General features: G+C 34.4%; 2 protein-coding genes across 6 annotated transcripts; one reads left to right on the top strand and one right to left on the bottom strand.

The window, feature by feature from the left end:
- The first annotated feature begins 3131 nt into the window (after positions 1 to 3131).
- On the top strand, positions 3132 to 9874 carry LOC120067358 (kinesin motor protein-like protein). 4 transcript variants are annotated; one of them, XM_039018931.2, is made up of 14 exons: positions 3132 to 3454; positions 3546 to 3622; positions 3759 to 4003; positions 4469 to 4690; positions 5192 to 5383; positions 5512 to 5616; positions 5731 to 5808; positions 5908 to 5989; positions 6143 to 6305; positions 6962 to 7291; positions 7656 to 7874; positions 7960 to 8563; positions 8730 to 8795; positions 9529 to 9874. In XM_039018931.2, the coding sequence occupies exons 3-14, from the start codon at positions 3812 to 3814 to the stop codon at positions 9709 to 9711; spliced, it is 2436 nt and encodes an 811-aa protein (XP_038874859.1). In that variant the 5' UTR covers positions 3132 to 3454; positions 3546 to 3622; positions 3759 to 3811; the 3' UTR covers positions 9712 to 9874. The 4 variants fall into 4 exon arrangements, with proteins under 4 accessions (XP_038874859.1, XP_038874860.1, XP_038874861.1 ...); XM_039018932.2 differs by having other exon boundaries at positions 3177 to 3454; positions 3772 to 4003; XM_039018933.2 differs by having other exon boundaries at positions 3214 to 3454; positions 5176 to 5383.
- Positions 9875 to 11181: 1307 nt separating this feature from the next.
- Positions 11182 to 18067, bottom strand: ESD4 (Cysteine proteinases superfamily protein). 2 transcript variants are annotated; one of them, XM_039018934.2, is made up of 9 exons: positions 16700 to 18067; positions 16527 to 16603; positions 16350 to 16443; positions 16145 to 16243; positions 15087 to 15176; positions 14863 to 14982; positions 12116 to 12219; positions 11919 to 11991; positions 11182 to 11695 (listed from the first exon to the last, which is right to left on the bottom strand). In XM_039018934.2, the coding sequence occupies exons 1-9, from the start codon at positions 17483 to 17485 to the stop codon at positions 11633 to 11635; spliced, it is 1506 nt and encodes a 501-aa protein (XP_038874862.1). In that variant the 5' UTR covers positions 17486 to 18067; the 3' UTR covers positions 11182 to 11632. The 2 variants fall into 2 exon arrangements, with proteins under 2 accessions (XP_038874862.1, XP_038874863.1); XM_039018935.1 differs by lacking the exon at positions 11919 to 11991 and having other exon boundaries at positions 16700 to 18023.
- Positions 18068 to 18455: the final 388 nt, after the last annotated feature.

Raw genomic sequence — 18455 nt, forward strand, 5'->3', positions numbered from 1 at the left:
ACAAAACAAAATAACAAGTTATTCCTGAATTTTAATAATAATCGTGATCATAGTTGAAGTCGTGATCGTGGCATAGGAAGAAATAATTATTATTTTCATGGTGGTCGTTCGAATCATTCAAAATTTAAAAGAATCAGACAAAATGATGATCACAAAAGAAAAGCTCCAAAAGATAAGAGTTCAAAAAGTGTTGAAAACAAATGCTTCCGATGCGGAATGACTGGACATTAGTCATGTACCTGTCCTACGTCAAAATACTTAGTTGATCTCTATTAATCATCCCCGAAGGAAAAAGAGAACAATGTGGAAGCAAATTTTGTATGACAGGATAATGACATATTTGACCCATCCCATATGACAAATTTGGATGTGGCGGACTTCTTTGAATTTCTTAAAGAGAAAATTGGCAGAATTGATGAAACATCAAGTGTTTCTCTTTAACGTTGAAAATATTTAGACTTAATGTTGTTTTTTTATTCATCTCCATGTTTTTTTTTCCCTTTTAGTAGATATTAACCTTTATATATTCCAAATATTGTTTTTTCTTATTTTTAGAAAATAATTAAATAAAATTTATATATACTAATATTTTACTTATTTTTAGAACAAAAGTCTAAACGAATGATCAAAGTAACCCAAACCAACTCGATCAAAATGTTTTATGGTTGGGTTGGGTTCATTATTTTATGATGGTTGTTTGGGGTGAACAAATTTGTAATCCGAACAAATGGGTTAGGTCTAAAAGTGCTTTAGCCCAATCTATCTCAACCAATGAACACACTTATTTATTTCCTATCAAATTCTACAATTATTTTCATCTTTCTTAAGTAAAAGAGTTTGAATTTTTTAGCGACAATCTAAAAATTAAAAACAACTATTTTTAGTTTTTCAAAATTTGGCTTGGTGTTTAGAAATATTGTAAAAAATAGATAACAATACCAAAAATTTAAAGGTGAAATGAGTGTTAATAGGCTTAATTTTAAAAAAACTAAAAATAAAAAATAAAATAGTTATCAAACCAAAATTTAACACTTTGAGTTATATTCATATTGCTCTTACATATATTAATGGATAAAAACATGTTTGATCCCATAAACAACAATACGTGTTACTCTATTTTAAAAGTTCAATATGATTGAAAAATTAAATGTATATTCTTTTAACTAAATATACATGTCTTAATCAATTGAGTAGTAGTTAACTTAGTTGTTAGACTAAAATTAAAAGGGTTGGAAGTTTAAATTTTGAATAACGTTAAATAATTTTGATGTGAACAAAATGATCATATATAAGAAATATTATTCAGCAAAAGCGCTACAATTTATTTTATTCATAATATTCATTGGAATACCTTTTAATAATCATGAGATACAAATTCGAGATAATTTTGTAATTATTGTTTTTTTTCAAATATCTATAAATTAAAATTTAACAGTTATATTGGGGTGGCTTTTTCGAATAAATAGGTTAGAAAGGGGACAAAACGAGTTAAATGAGAATGCAGAGAGGAGGTGGAGTTTCTGAGCTGTAGCAGCAGAAAAAGTGTCATAAATGCGTGCGTGTCTATGTATGCCATTGGGCCCTTTCTTCGTTTCAAACCCCATTTTCCAATCAATTCTTCTAAATCACGTGCCCATTGCTCTCCCAAATTATCGTCGTATTAAATTTTCATTGACATGTTGATGTTAATCGTGAAAATATGATATGAATAATAATTTTATATGATAATTATTTTAAATAAAAAAACTATTAGAAATATTTTCAAATGTAATAAAGTGTCATTGTCTATCAATGATAGACATTAGATACTGATATATGCCTATCAATGTCTACTACTATCTATCACAGATAAACTGTGACATTTTGGAATATTTGTAAATAAGTTAGCCTATTTTTCTAGATTTAAAAATAGCTCATTTTTTCATGTTATTTGGAAAGGGTAGAGTATTTATTTATTGACTTTTTTTTTTCTTTTTAAATTTTTATAATATTTTCAAAGATATATGGGACATTGACATTTTAAACTCTTTTATGTGTCCAATTTTTATTCAAATTATTGTGTAAGTTTCTTTTAAGTTTAGAGAGATTCATATGTACCACCATTAACAAACCATTTTAATCGAAAACTCTCCACTAGAAATTTTGATTGAGAGTTCCATTGATACCTCATCAAAATTAAAATTTATCTCAAACCAATCAATGATGCATATTGAATTCAGCCTATCAAATTACTCAAAATTCAAATTAACACACATCGAAATTTAAAATGTCGATGTTGATAAAAATGTTGAGGTCACAATTTCATGAAAATGTCAGAAATATTAATATAATATCATCGATAAATATTTTAGGAGACAACAAATTATTAAAGAAATTATTTAAACAAGCAAATAAACTTAAACAAGTTAAATTTTCTATTGTTTATATTATATTTACATTAATGATATTTGGTAGTTATTTTTTTTTTTGTTAATGAATTTTTTAGGATATAATAAAAAATGTTGATTCACCCTTTATATTGATATTAGACACATAAAAATATAGAAATATTAGTACGTCGACAAAAATTCAATACCACATCACACGCGTATCTCTGCAAAAGTCAACTAGGAAAAAAGGGTGTGAAACGCAACCATAAAATGGCAAACAAATAGCTAAAGAGCATTAAAAAAAAACCCTACGAGATATATAGCCACAAAGTTATCATAGCCCTTTACAAATATTTTGTTTATTTTCATTACTTTTCAATTTGAATTCGATCATTTATAGAATAAGAAAATAAAACAATCCAACTATGTTCAAGTTGTCACATATAAAAATTTAAAAGAAAAAAGAAAAAAGAAATCAAATACAATAAAAAAACAAGGGGAAGAAAAAACTTGATTCAAATTAAGAGTGTCATTTGTCAACCAAATGTGCTCTAAAGACTAAGGGCATTTCCGTCATTCGACAAATTTGAAGCCCTCTGCCGGGGTCCGCCCGGGCAGCCCGCTCCCCGTTCCTTCATTGACGACAATGAGACGCGTTGAAATTAGTGATAATCATAAGGGTATTTAAGTCATTTAATATATAACTTAAAATAGCGGTTTAATCCATTTGAATATATATGATGAGATAATTAGAAATTATATTGATAATTTGATATAAATATAAAATTTGCCTTTTTTCGCTAATTTAATCATATAATTTCCTTAATCTTATAACAAAAGGCGTACGCTGTGGCGTTGAAGTCTTTACAATTTTCGCCAACTCATTTCTCTCGGGTTTCATTTAATCACGAAGATAAAAGAAAAGGTTGGGCAAATTTGTATATTTTCCCCCTTTCTTCCTCTCGATGAGATTAGGGTTTTGTATCATTTCTTCGATTCAGATCTGATCTCTGATTCCGATCTTTAGATTCTTCGGTTCTACAGATCTCCACCTTCAAAACCTATTCATTTCTCGGTCAATTTTGGTATGTTTTGAATGTTGGAAATGACTTGGAATTCTTCGTATAACTTTTTTTTTTTTTTTTTTTTGAGTTGAATCTGGTGATTTTGTTGCAGATTCTGTGTTGGATTTGAATTTCGTATTTGAGTAATTCCTTTCATGTCCTGCTTCGAATTCAAACTTTCTTCTCACTGTGAGTATTATTTTTGTTATCGTCACTTACTTTTTGTTTGGTTAAACATGGGGGGATCGGCTGGTTGTTTTCATGTTGTTGTAGATTTTTTTTAGTGATTTTGTATACTTGATTGAATTTGTTTGTTTGGATGAAGCGTTGTTAAACAGATCTTGAAAATTGGCTCCGCAAAGACGTTCGCAGCGCCACATGGGCGGCCAGATGCAGCAGAGCAATGCTGCGGCGGCGACTGCCTTTTACGACCACGCCGGCGGTGGGACCCTGCATAATGCAGGCCCCACTAACGACGCTGGTGATGCGGTCATGGCTCGGTGGCTCCAGTCCGCTGGCTTGCAGCATCTGGCCTCTCCCTTGGCTGATCAGCGCTCCCTCCTCATGCAGGTACGCCGCTTATTATCTCCGAGGGTTTCCGTATGTTTATTTGGAATGCGACTACAAATTTGTCGCGAGAGTAATGGATCGGCCTTTTTTTCTGAGTTCTACGATATGCTGGGCGGGGGTTTCGAATATGTCTTGGTCGAAAGTACGTATTTTATGCTAGATGAGATAATGCTTATTTGGCATGAATCTGTCTTGAGTATTTACTGTAGAGGGTCATTTCTTTCTTCTTTCTTTTTCCAGCACATGCAATCTTCAACTGTTGGGGATCAAATGTGAAATTATTAATGTTTAAATGGTCCTATCGAATTTGTATTCACGTAATTTTATAGGAAGCTCAGTTTGATTTGTGGCATAGTTCTGCGTTTTTATTTTTTTGTTGTTGTTGTTCAGTTGATGTTGTACCTGGTTTTAGTTGTTGTTTATGCCATGGCAATTGAATTTCCTCTTCCATTCCAATTGGCTTAGAGTTATGGAGCACAATCTGCCGAAGAGAAACAGAGGCTTTTAAAACTGATGAGAAACCTGAATTTTGGTGGGGAATCTGGATCTGAACCACATACACCTACTGCCCAAGCTTCCGGAGTACTGGGTGCAATGGATGGCTATTACTCTCCAGAATTTAAGGGAGATTTTGGTGCTGGACTTTTGGATCTCCATGCTATGGATGATACCGAGCTTTTATCTGAGGTATGCTGGGTTTTCACTTTTTATGGGCGAGAGATTCTTAAAGTTTGATTATATATCTAAAAGTTGTAGTAATTCCTGGAGGCAGATGTTAGATGGTTTCCTATTAGGCATTGGGACGTAACAATCTATCTAGTTGCCTGATATTTTGGGAAAAGAACCATGGGTTGTTGACATGATTGCATTTTTTATTTTCTTTGGGGATTTTCTATTGATGCGGTTGATTCAGGGAGGAGGGAGAGGGTGGGGGTCTAGGGAGATTTAAAATAAAAAGAGATGTTTCTTTACCAACTTAAGAACTACTCATCTTTCCTTTCATTTGAACATTTTAATTTCATGTTTTTTAGCATTATGGTATCTGCTTAAAATTTATCTACCAGTCCATTGCCCTATGAATATTGCATGAAAAGTCACATAGTTATCCTTTTTTGTGCTTGTTAATTCTTTTTCCATCCTTATTTTTTATTTTCGGATTTCCTTTTTAATAGATTTTTTTCCCACCAGCACGTTATCTCAGAACCGTTCGAGCCGTCACCATTCATTCCTAGTGGTACTAGAGCATTTGAGGATGAATTTAATATAGCTAGTAACAGGCAGCAAAGAAGCCAAGCTGACGAAGATCCCGTGGCTGTGTTACCTGTGATTGAAAAAGAGAACGTTGCTAGAGAAAATAATGTGGCTAAAATCAAAGTTGTGGTAAGCTTCTTATGGGATCATCTAATTGATCACTTGTTTCTTTGATTGACATTGGTATTCTAGTATCAACTGGCATATATTTTCATATATTGTTCTTTTTTCTTAATACATGTAATGTACCATCTTAGGTGCGAAAGAGACCATTAAACAAGAAGGAGCTTGCTCGTAAGGAGGATGATATTGTATCAGTATGCGACAACGCTTCTTTGACCGTTCATGAACCAAAACTAAAGGTTCCTTTACTTTTATCTCAGAACTTTGATGTATGATGTTAGCTTAATTGTTTGATGTGGCTGTTGTTTGACTTGATCATTGTTTCTTTTCTCGCATACTTTAAATTGAGATAGGTGGACTTAACTGCATATGTGGAGAAGCATGAATTCTGCTTTGATGCAGTTCTTGATGAGTATGTTACCAATGATGAGGTAACCGTTGTATATTCCTTTTTCCACTGGTGTAAAATAATTAGAGTCGTTAAATGGTTTCATAGAATCTAGTTTGATTGACGTGCATTCTTTTTGTAGGTTTATAGGGTTACCGTGCAACCAATTATTCCCATCATCTTTGAACGGACAAAGGCTACATGTTTTGCTTATGGCCAAACAGGTATGCAATAAATCTGATCAAGTTCTTGCTCGCTTGCCTTCATGGATATTGTGGCTTCTCCTATTGCTAATGATATTGTATCTACTCTTTTTTTCTCCTTATAAGATGCCATTAGTATCGTGAAGTTGATATAAGTTTTTGGTATTTGAATAGGCAGTGGCAAGACGTTTACAATGCAGCCATTACCTCTTAGAGCTGCTGAAGACCTTGTTAGATTGTTACATCAGCCGGTTTATCGTAATCAGAGATTCAAGTTGTGGCTTAGCTTTTTTGAGATATATGGTGGAAAATTGTTTGATCTACTCAGTGACAGAAAGTAAGTTTTTAATTTTATTCTCTCTCTCTCTCTGGAATTGTCTAGAGGAAAAAAGAGTTACTATTGTTATAGGGACAGCAAATTCCATTCATCCACAGTGAGATTGTATTATGTATATCATATTTATATTCATGGGCATCTAGGTTAGTTTATGCAGACCTCAACAATCTTAGGATATATGGGTTTTATTAACTTTTTGTTGGTTTGATTATAAATTTAATCCTGATTTTTTGTTAATTTAATATTTTGGTCCTGGTAGTTTTTGTCCTTGTACTTACGTCATCGATTATCCAATTTAACTATAATTGAACTTGGGATGATGTCAGGACGAAGCAAACATAGTTTTACTGCGAGTTCATATTGACATGCAGTTGCATAATAAATCGAAGGCTCTACACATAACTTGCATGTGATGTGATATTAACTTTTGGGCACAGTTTGGTTGTATATATAATGTTTGTGACCAAATTGGTACGTTGACCAACCAAAATGAAGTAGATGAAAATACAGATAATAACATTGAAAGTAGTAACGTGCATTTTCTTCCCCTTTCAAGAGTCCAATTCCTTAATTGAACGATATTTTTGTATATTTCATGCATTTCTTCTTTTTCCATGCATGCACATCCTCAAGATGACTTTATTTTTCTGTAATAGGAAGCTTTGCATGAGAGAAGATGGGCGGCAGCAGGTTTGTATTGTTGGACTTCAAGAATTTGAAGTGTCCGATGTACAAATTGTCAAAGAATATATCGAGAAGGGAAATGCTGCTAGGAGTACAGGTTCCACTGGTGCCAATGAGGAGTCTTCAAGGTCACATGCTATATTGCAACTTGCTGTTAAGAAACATCCTGAAGTAAAGGAATCCAGAAGGAACAATGACGGAAATGAGTTGAAAAGTGGGAAGCTTGTTGGGAAAATCTCTTTTATTGATTTGGCTGGTAGCGAAAGAGGTGCTGATACGACTGATAATGACCGTCAGACAAGGTATGCCAGATGTTTTAGATCTTTGGTCTTATGTTTCTTGTTAAGGTTCTTTATTCACAGTTGTAAAATATGTCACCCATCAATGAGTTTGGCGAGCCTGTCACTGTCTGCCTGATCGTATTGAGTGTACGATCTTGGTTAATTATTTTAGTTTTTAATGCATCTACTAAGAATTTTATTTGGTAGCTTGTCACTTGTAGCCAGTCTTAAGTTCTTGTGTTTCTGTCCAAAATGCTGCTCGATATATTTTCTGATACTTATTTACATATTCTGTCATAAAAATTTTTATTCCTGTCAACTAAATTTGTACCCTGATTTAATTTTGCTGCAATTTGTCTATTTTGTTTTGCTGGAACCTTTGCAGGATTGAAGGAGCAGAAATCAACAAAAGTCTTCTGGCTTTGAAGGAATGCATTCGGGCCTTGGACAATGATCAGATTCATATACCCTTCCGTGGAAGCAAACTCACAGAAGTGCTCCGTGATTCTTTTGTTGGCAACTCGAGAACTGTTATGATATCCTGCATTTCTCCGAATGCTGGTTCATGTGAACATACTCTCAACACTTTGAGATATGCTGACCGGTATGTTTTTTGACATCTTAGGCTTTACATCACCCAGAAATTTAGCAACATATTCAACTTATTAGTTGCTATCAAATAACATCAGGGTCAAAAGTTTGTCCAAAAGTGGAAATGCAAAAAAGGATCCGGCTGTTAGTTCCAGTGTACCAACAGCTAGAGATGTTTCTTCAGCCCCTTCTATTCCAATTCCAACTGAAGCAGAAGATATGAATATGCTGCGCCAAGAGGTGAAATTAGGGGAATTGGGCAGAAGAGTTGCAGAGAAAGAGAGTTTCTCCTCTTCCAACTTTGACATGCCAACTACTGCTTTGCCATTAAGCAATAGCTTTCATGCACGAGAAGAGAAAAGTGCAGGCATAACTGTAACTTCTGCATCATTTGACAAGGAGCCACCTGAAGTGAGGAACGCTCATAGTGATCCGACGGGTCGAAAGATTCCTATGTATTCCCACAACTTAAATGATATGGAGGAGAAGGTGCAAAAGGTATCACCACCCCGAAGAAAATCAACCAGAGATGAAAAATCAGAAAAATTGGGGAGCTGGCAGAAGAAAGATGGTGCTGTGCCTGATGTCTCAACTGCAAGCTCGAGGCAGTATGGTTCAGGAATATCTAATGCAAATGATATTGGATCCAGAAAGTCTGAACCTGAGCCGTCTCCTGATGGGAATATTAATGCAATACTGGAGGTTCGCTACTTTTAACATCCAATTGCGTTATCTTTTATTTTCCCGGTTATGCAGTATATTCAGTTACCAGGGAAGCAGCTTAATTTTTCACCATATCAGAGAATAATTGCACTAATTCTCCCACCAGTTCAGTGGTTTTCTTGACGTGTCGTCAACCTTGTTGCAGGAAGAAGAGGCGTTAATTGCTGCTCATCGAAAAGAAATTGAGGACACCATGGAGATAGTGCGTGAAGTAAGCCAGAAGTTCCAATCTCTTATTACAAATACTTATAGTTAAAATTTGATTCATTATAGATTCTTTTTACTTCTGATTGTCCAAGTTGACTGTTACCCTTCTGATTCTTTTCCTAGAAAAACCTAAAAGCCCTAGAAAAAGCCAAAAGCCTTTGTTATCTATTTTCTTTTTCAACATGAAAGTAGGGAACTTTCAAATTTGTATAATAGTTGTTCTCGACTCATTTGAGTTTTAAGAGGCAAACATTTGATACAGAATTGAATTGTCTCCTCATAAGGCATGACCATTCAATTTTTTTGCCAAATGCTATCATTAAGCTATGGCAATGTCCAATATGCCCCTTGTTTCTTTTTATGCAAAAAGAGGTCTGATATGTTAGGGACTTAAACCCAAGAAGTAAAATTTAGGACCCTATTAGACCCTTTAAACTTTAGAAACCTAGCAGACACAATCGAAAGATGATGACCTTTTAAGACACGTTCTAACCTAATAGAAAATTTTGCTTCAGGATTTATTAAACACAATACTAAATATTCAGACAACTTAGGAAGTCGAAAGATTAAAAACTTGTACATTATGTATTCTATTATTCTTGAGAAAGTGAGCCAACTGAAAAACGTATTTGAAACCAACTGAACCACCAACTTGTTTAAATCAAGTTTGTTGGTCTTCTTTTTGTAGTTGGTGGGGTCAATGTTTAATTAATGGTGGAGTGGTTGTTGATTGTCAGGAAATGAAACTGTTGGCAGAAGTGGACCAACCTGGAAGCCACATTGAAAACTACGTGACTCAGTTGAGTTTTGTGCTGTCTCGGAAGGCCGCGGGTTTGGTTAGTCTTCAAGCACGCCTTGCAAGGTTCCAGCATAGACTTAAAGAACAAGAAATACTGAGCCGAAAAAGAGTACCGCGTTAGAAAGGGGGTGAGTTTGTTTTCATGTCTTCAACTCCTCCTCAGCTGTATCCTCCTTGCTTCCTTCTTCTCATCTCTTCCATATTACATAATATCATTAATCAATTGATTTGTACATTTCGAGCTTGAAAAATAGATTGGAATTGAATTTGCTTGTTTTCTCTCTTGCCCTGACCTGTGAACACTTTCACATTTATACTTCCAAGCTTCTAACAACCTTAAGCATGAGGTACATAATTATAATTATAATTATAATGTTATGTATAATTGTAATATGATAAACGATGGAATACCATTGTTTTCGTTGTTTGGTATCATTTGTGATCCATCCTAGTTTGGCAGGTGCGACCAGCCCGTCTAAAAAGTGAAGGCCCAAGTTTGACCTAGGCCTATGTCCAAGGGCTTTAAGCATCGACTGGATTTGGATTGGGTTGGCCCAACCTTTGAGTTTGGCTCTTTGGATCAAAGTTTGAGTTGAGTTTGGACTAGTCCATTGAATATTAATTTTTTAATTATTTTAAAATACATTATCTTTTAGACTTTTTAAATTAAAATTTATTAAATTTATATTATATTATATTTATTTTATGTTTTTATTATTTTTTTAGATAAAATTATTGATATTATAAGGTTTTATTTAGTGTTTAAGTATGGTCAAACCCTTATCCAATCTAAAGAATAAATTGGTTGGACTGGACCAGTCAAACGTTGATTTTGGATTGAATTTGGATCAAGTCTAGACTGAGCTTGGATCAGCCTTTGGGCTTTGGTCTCAAATTAAGGGGCTTTTGAACCAAGATTTTTCTTTTTCACAGACGATTTTTCCTTTTTGGAAAATTTTAGGGGGCTTTAGGAAGGAAGAAAATCTCATATTGACGAACCTATCCTTGAGAGCTCTGTTCATAGGGCCTTTCGAAAATTGAAAATGTTATGTTATAGATACAATCATATTTTGGAAAATGTAAAATACAAAGCAGCTAATAAAGGGGAGCGGTGTTATGTATAATTCTTCTTTTTGAAGACATTTTTTAAAGTAGCATAAAAGAGCAATCAAATATATCTATTCTTCTATCTATAAAAGCTCGGTTCACAGGCCTGCCTTTCTTCCCTTTCTTTTTTGAAACACATGTGACTTTAAACCTTGGTACACTCATTTTATACTTTTAATCTCTTTCAATGAAATGCAGTTATCCTCATAAGCATAGCTTGAGTTATTAAAAAAAAAAAAAAACACAAGGCGTGGCGAGGCTACTCCTTTTGGATGGGAATTCAAATCTTTCATACCTTCATCATAAATAAATAAATAACAATAATAATAATTAATTAGAGTGATGACCTGTATATATTATTCATCTCTAGAAACCAGTATATTCATTTAGATTCTAAATCTTCCAAAAAAAAAAAAAAAAAAAAGAAAGAGAAAGAAAGGAAAAAAAAAAAAAAGGTACGATGTCTTAGTCTTACGACCAAGCATTGAAAAAAAAAGCCTTGCTTCAAGGAGCGGCCAGCCGTATCAATCTAAGGTTACTCTCTGATCTTTACAAAGTTACAAACATTCATCAAACTCAATACAAGGATAAAGAAAAAAACGGATAAATAATGATTAAAAAAAAGTTCGAAATAAATCACTAAACCATTTGTGTCGGGAAGGGTGTATTCAGATGACTTATCTTACGAAATATACATGGTTCAGCACATTATTGGGTCTTGAAAGTGGAAGTTCTGCCCGTATAATTACTGTAGAAGAAGTGCACTTTCTTCTGGAGTAATGTACTCAAAACCAATCCAAAACGTACAATTTTAGAGCCGCTGCCACTCGAAAAGTGCAAAAAAGAATCTCAGATCTATAATGCCAACATGAAGAAAATTTCGAGCAATTGCGTGTATGGTTGAGCAGGTTACTCAGCCGCTTTCGTGTGCGTAATCAGTTAGCTCTCAATTTCAAAATTTCCTTGGCTGTTCTAAGTCGGAAGTAAGGCATGTGTTCCTACAAAGAAAGGAAGTACAATCATGAAATATCAACTTTTACACTCATCAGAAGAAAACATTCCGTTATGATATTTTGTTGAAAAGGGTAAAAAAAAAAGTTTGATCAAATCCATGAAATAGACGCCAATGTGCTCATCATTGAAATAAAAGTCAATGAGGGGTTTCCTCAAAATAAACGGACTTTGAATGCATCAGAGACGTAAACTTTCAACAATCTTTACCTGCTTGAAACAGAGATTCAAACCTCTACTATAAAAATCAGCATACTTGATCATAAACATGCCACAATCAAACCTGTTTCATTAGCTTGAATTACTTTATTATCAATGGTTTCTACAGAACTGTTTTTCAGAATAATATGTAAATAAAAGATGAGAAAGAAATATAAGTTTAAAAGGTGCTTGTGTAAGCAACAAACCCATTTTCTTGCTCGGGAAGGTCTTCAACAAATTCTTGTGCCCAAGAACTTACATCAATATCTTTTCCACTCTTGTCCTTCACCTCATCTACAAAATATCTCGCCTGGGTACATAGGGATCAAAATTATAACATGGCTTGCATAGGATAATCAAAGAGATCTTATAGACCCCCTTCTTTTGTACTACCACGTCATAAGAATAAAATAAATGAAAGTCATTTTCTTAAGAAAAATAATAATTGTGAATGTAAGTCAGCTAGAGTTCAACAAAATTTCCGGTCTTCCTTTTTTTTTTAAAGAAACAATAAGTAAAATATCTTATAATGGAAAAACTTGACATTATAACATTTAAATATCAGCCAACTCTTATAACAAGAGTTAGTTCAACAATCACAGAAATCGAACAAAGCTTAGATCATGGGAAGGTAAAATCAAACCTAGACCAATTATGTAAACATTAGATTCTGTCATGTATATCGGATTACAACAGGATGAAATAGTACATCCAGTGTTTTATAAGGTGCAAGGTACCTTAATCATTTAAAAGCTTCTTCCAGTCTAAGCAATAGATGCAAAGAAAGGCATTAGCCCAAGTAATGACGCACATAACTTATGTAATAATAATAATAATAATAAAATAATCATCAGTAGAAAATGATTACAAGAAAAAAGAAACGTTCTCAGGGATATGCAAAATAAATGCAAGAGCTATAGTCCCAAATAATAGTTAAAAAAGATGTTAGAAAGTGAGGAGGGTATTAGAAAGCTAAAACTATAGTCCCCATCAGGACAAACTAAAATACATCTGTCTGTCACATGCCTGCCTCCCTAGCAATAGGCAGGGTGCCAAATGTACATCTAATGGGGTGTTTAGACATTGAGTTGAGATGTGGAGTCTAGGGTTAATATATTGGAGTTTGTAAGTTTGTGTTTGGAGTGCAGAGTTTTAAGATAGAATTCCTCCATATATGTACAAAATAGAGAAAGAGAACATGAAGTTCTCGATAAATGTGCAAACTTTACTAGTCAACACTATTGAAGCTAGGTTGTTTAACATGAACTTATGAAGTTGCTAGGCCAAACACCACCCTAAATGTTTATCATAATTGCAGCAGTGCTCAAAGCAATGAAGATAGAGATGTGTCATGAGTGCAAAGAAATAAGATTTGTGGCAACGACAACAGAAATGGTAAATTGGAGTGCAGGGATGGATGGTATGACTTGAAATGAAATTACAGAAAAGTTGGAGAGAAAAACTTTAGAGAGAGAGATGTAAGATAGGAAAAGAAAAGTTATAGATAGAGAAGTTGCAAAGTAAGAAGAATTTTATAAAGAGATACACCGCGGGGGGAGGTATGTTTGAGAGAGAGAATGTGTTAAAGAGACAAATACAAGTTAGAGAGAGAGAGAGAGAGAAAAAAAATAGAGAAGATGACTATGGTAGAGTGTCAAGAAGTCAAAAGGTAAGCAATTTTTAAAAACAGTAGCCTATCTTTAAAATTTGTCTTTTTTAGATTTCAAATTTTATTTTAAATCCCAATATTTAGAAACTGAAAACTACATAGATCATCAAATACCCTTCTTTTAAAATGAAAAGGCAAAACTTAAAATCTGAAAATGAAATAGTTACTAACCAACATCCACTTACCAAAACTTTTAAATCCCATGACTTCAAGCCATTCAAATCCCATGGCAATTAACATATATCTCATATCAAAGGTTGAAATTGCGACCAAACTAAGAAATAGGAATATATGCTTGTTAAGAACCAAATAAAAAACCGAACTAAACTAGTTAACGTTGGTCAAATCTTCTCTCACCAATCCAGAAATCAACTATGTCTAAATTCACTACGGAAAAATGTGGCACTGGAATGCAGAATCATATTCTGGAGGCCCTGTACCTAATTGTTCTCTCTGATGCCAATATCTCCTGACAACATCAAAACCACATGCAAGTTCCCCGTAATCAACTGTATCGAAACTGAATTAATTTGATCGTTGTTCAGCGACCACTGTCTTATTGATTCCCTCCATACTGGCCATTCCAATTTTACTATCACTTTCTGAAAAATGTAATAAATCCTCCTCACTACATATCACACAACCACTATCAACCTTATGATATGAATTGTCAAGGAGTTCAACTTATTATTCATATTTAATTTAATAATTTTGATCCAATCTTATTGTAGTCAATATTTCCTTTTTAAAGCTTATTAAGCAGAGTTCTTTTTTCTCTACTATGATTGATGATGTGGTATTTAGGTTTAGTTGGGAGGCTATCTAAAGCCTTGTCAATGGGTTGTACATATTAGATTATGATAAGTTGAATAGTTTTTTTCTTTCAAGTTGGGTTGAAAGCTTCATGACCCTTTTGCAATTCATGTCTCGAATTGCATGCTAGCTACTTCATCTGGTGGAGTGTTCAACTCTTAGATCAAGAAACTTATTCTTCATCTCAAGAGCTTAGGTCTTAAGACACTCTGACTAACTTAAACCTTAGGATTGAGATTGAATCAATTTGAAAGTTTTAGTATTAGTGTTTGAGAATTAGGGAATCCTATATCCAAAGAGTTCCTAATACTAAGTCACTAGGATTTTCATATCATAAATCCTTAATACATGACCAATCCATATAGCAAGTGTGCTCTAGATGTGAACTGCAATGAAACAACTACCATAGTAAGAAGTTCAGAAATCATACAAATGAAACAATGAATTGCAAAGAGAGAAGACAAAGCATACCAGTGTTTTCAAAACATGAGAATCCATTCCCTTGAGAGAATCAAGATACTGAAACTTCTTCTCTTTCTTGTTGATTACTGCTAGGCACCAGTGTATTTCTCTATGGATGGGGACAAATATCTATAAAAGTAATTAAATTGGATCAGCGAAAATTGAACTAATATTGTACCATCGATGGTAATTGATTAGATGAATAATAGAATTTAGAGGAGGCAGAGTATTACTTTATCACAATCTATGAGTTCATATTTCAACTTTCTTTGACTGGTCCATCTTCGAACAGATCTGTAATCGTAGCCATTCCTTCCATTTAACTGTTAGAAATGTTAAAAGAAAGAAAAAACCAAGCTCAAGTCAGATCATCACTAGTGACACATATAAAAATCTTCTTTTATAAGACCACACTTCAACTAAGTTGGAAAAAAAAAATTGCTCATGTGGATGAACAGAAATGTATGAGGGAGAAATATAAAAAGGACGATAACACATGTGGAGGAGGCATCGACTACTATTTATTGCATCCAGAAAACATTCTCATAAAAGCATACTTGTTTCCATACCAATATTCACTCAAAATCAGTTTTAGGCATGAACTGACACTGACTAAACTTTCATAGAGAAATAATGATAGAATACAAGAGTGAACAAATATAGAGCCCACAAACGAGGTAAACTAAAGAAAAGGTCTCCAATCAAGAAAAAAGGAAGATACCGACAAAGTTATACATACAGAGGAAAGTCAAACAGCTTAATTTTACTATCATCCACTATTATAAAATTCAGAAATGTACCTAACTAAAACCCCACCATCTCAAGGTAAATTAGTACTTGGTGCAAAAAGTGGTGAGTGGACATAGCAAATGTATGGATGGTATTGATAGACCCCAAGTCACGAAAGCTTATTCATGTAAGAAAGGGTAGAAGGTGGGACCAAGCGATGCAATCCGTTAGGAATGAGGATTGTTATGCAACCAGGTGGGTGTATGCTGTGACTTTGTGGGGTCCATGATGATTTGTTCAGTTAGAAGTTTTTTGTGAAGGCCTCTTACAGAGGCCTTATAAGGTGGCTTTCGAAGAGAGGAGAGAGATCTTTTTGGATATTATCTACATTTTAGCTCTTGAGGGCGGGAGAGCTCTACAAACTCCCTTGGCATTGCCAAAATAATGACAAACAAACAGAGGCTTATCTTATAACAAACATTATTAACTGTCGAATAAATTACCTATTTTTTATTTTTTATTTTTTTAAAATGAAGTGGAAAATGGAGTAAGGCTAACCAACCTTTTTATAGAAGAAGGTATTAAAGAAATGACATTTCAGATACTTCTCTGGCTCCCTTCTTTCTCTTTCTTTCAGCAACTCAAGATACAAATTAATCACCTACAAACAATAAATACAACAATTATGAAGATCCGTTTAAAGAATAGAAAATTTCAGTGAAAATTGTCAACCACCGGACACTATTTCTTCTAATCTTCAAATATACCTCATCATTTAACCAAGCAGCTGGTCTCAGACACTGGAAAGTTTCCCCAGTAATCTCAATATTTGAATTCTCATGAGCAACCAAAACCCTTCTCCTGGATAAATATATCGGAAAAGTAAATGTCAAACTAAGAACAAAATGCAGTTCATGAAAGATTGCGAGTATATCATACAGTACCGGTTAGAAGAGAGCGCCTGTTCGACCTCGGCTTCCTCCTCCTTAGTAAGAGGCGTAAAAAGTTCCCGCGGAATCACCTGGAAACAATGAATACGTTCTCATAAGCATAAAAATGGTGAAATTTCATCCTCCAGAACATAATTAATCTATCTCTGCAAGGATGAGGAACTTACATCAAGAGGCTTCTTCTTTGGAGTTAGCGATTGAAGAATTGACCGACGCTTCTCATTCAACTCGATTTCAAAATCCAAGCTTTTCAATCTTGATGTTCGCTTCTCCACACTCTGAAGCAACTTTTTGTAAGCAGAAACACTGGACAAATCCCGGTCCAGTGACAAAGCACCAAGCATTTTCTCAGCGTTTTCAACTTTTGAATTGTCATTTGTTAAATCTACAATTACCAAAGACGACGATGGCTGATGAACATTCATCACCTTCTCATCCAATTCCTCCACTGTATCAACCTCACGAGGCCTCTGGTCCTGCTTATCATCTTCAACCACCTCAACATCGTCTTCGCTCTTCGAATCTCCAGAAGCGTTTCTTTCAGTTTGCGAGTCTGAATCCAATTCAATGACATCCTTCGGAAAGGACCGCAATGAACCAATTGCACGACTCTTCGCAATCTGGTAATTGTGCGACAAGATATTCCCCACCTCGTCTTGTTCGGACAACTCACTATTTTTAGACTCCCAAAACCTATGGAAGCTCCTCGAGAGCCCAAATTTGAACAATCTGCAAGGACCATGGACTTCTCGACGCAATTGCGAAGTTTCTTCAGGGTACCGGGAGAGCCTAGCCACTGTAGAGTTCGATGAAACAACTGGCCGATCCGAAGACATAGTAGAAAATTTAGGTTTCTTGGAGACGTGAAAATCCGGTGATCTCAAAGATGAATACGAACGATTAAGACTCAAACACTCGTCGTCGCGCTTCCGGTTGCTAGTTCGGGCGCCCATTAGTAAGCAACGGAAATTGAAACGAAACCCCTACAACATCTCATCGCATCAAACGAAACCCATTTCAAATAAAATTCAGAAAAAAAAAAAGTTTAGAAAAACTAGGGTTTTAGCGAAGACGGCAAAACCCTAAACGTCAAGGATTGAAAACGAACTGAAATGAAGCCATGGAAGCAAATTGAGGTTGAAACGCCGGAACTTTACGAAAGGGATCGAAGAAAAGGAGAAATGAGAAAGGGAAAGCAGCAGAGAAGAGAGTGAAAGGAAAAGCAGCTGAGAAGAGAGTGAAATCGGAAGAAAAAAGGGAATTGGAAGGAAATTGAGAGAGATGGCAGAAATTGGAATCGGAATCTGTAGTTCGGAAGAGGAGATTACAGAGTTGGATTTGGAGAAGAAGAGAATGACGTTTGAAGAATCTGCAAAACTGAGAATGGAAAATCGCGTTTCTGATGTAGTTTTTGTTTCTGTTTGTGTGTTTCGGAGATAGTTTTAGACGGTCACTTCGGTTCTTGCTGTTGGCCAAGTGTCCCTTTGAATTAAAGCGGGGTTTTTTCCTTCCACTTTTAAAATTTTGTTATCTTCCATCAATTTTTTCTTTTTTTACAAACTAAACTTTAAAAAAAAATTATGAATGCAAGGATTGAAGTTTCTTGTGGACGAAGAGGACGAAGGAGTGCATGTCAATTAACCTAAAGCTATTTTGGTGGATTTTTTTTTTTTTTTTATTTAAAAGAGTTTTGGAAATGACTAGATGAATATCAAACAATCGACTTATGGAATGTTTGAATGATCAATTTAGTTACCTCGAAACTAAATTGATTTTGAGATTTTTCTTCCGATTAAAAAAAAATTATGAATGCAAGGATTGAAGTTTCCTCACGATCGCATAATAAACTTTTTGCACCAAACAAAGTATGATTTTTATAACTTTTTTTATTATTTTTATTTTTTAAAAAAGACAAACTTTGTG

This window comes from Benincasa hispida, chromosome 12 (assembly GCF_027475165.1).
Source record: "Benincasa hispida cultivar pf3 chromosome 12, pf3_genome.v1.1, whole genome shotgun sequence".
Taxonomy (NCBI): Eukaryota; Viridiplantae; Streptophyta; class Magnoliopsida; order Cucurbitales; family Cucurbitaceae; genus Benincasa; species Benincasa hispida.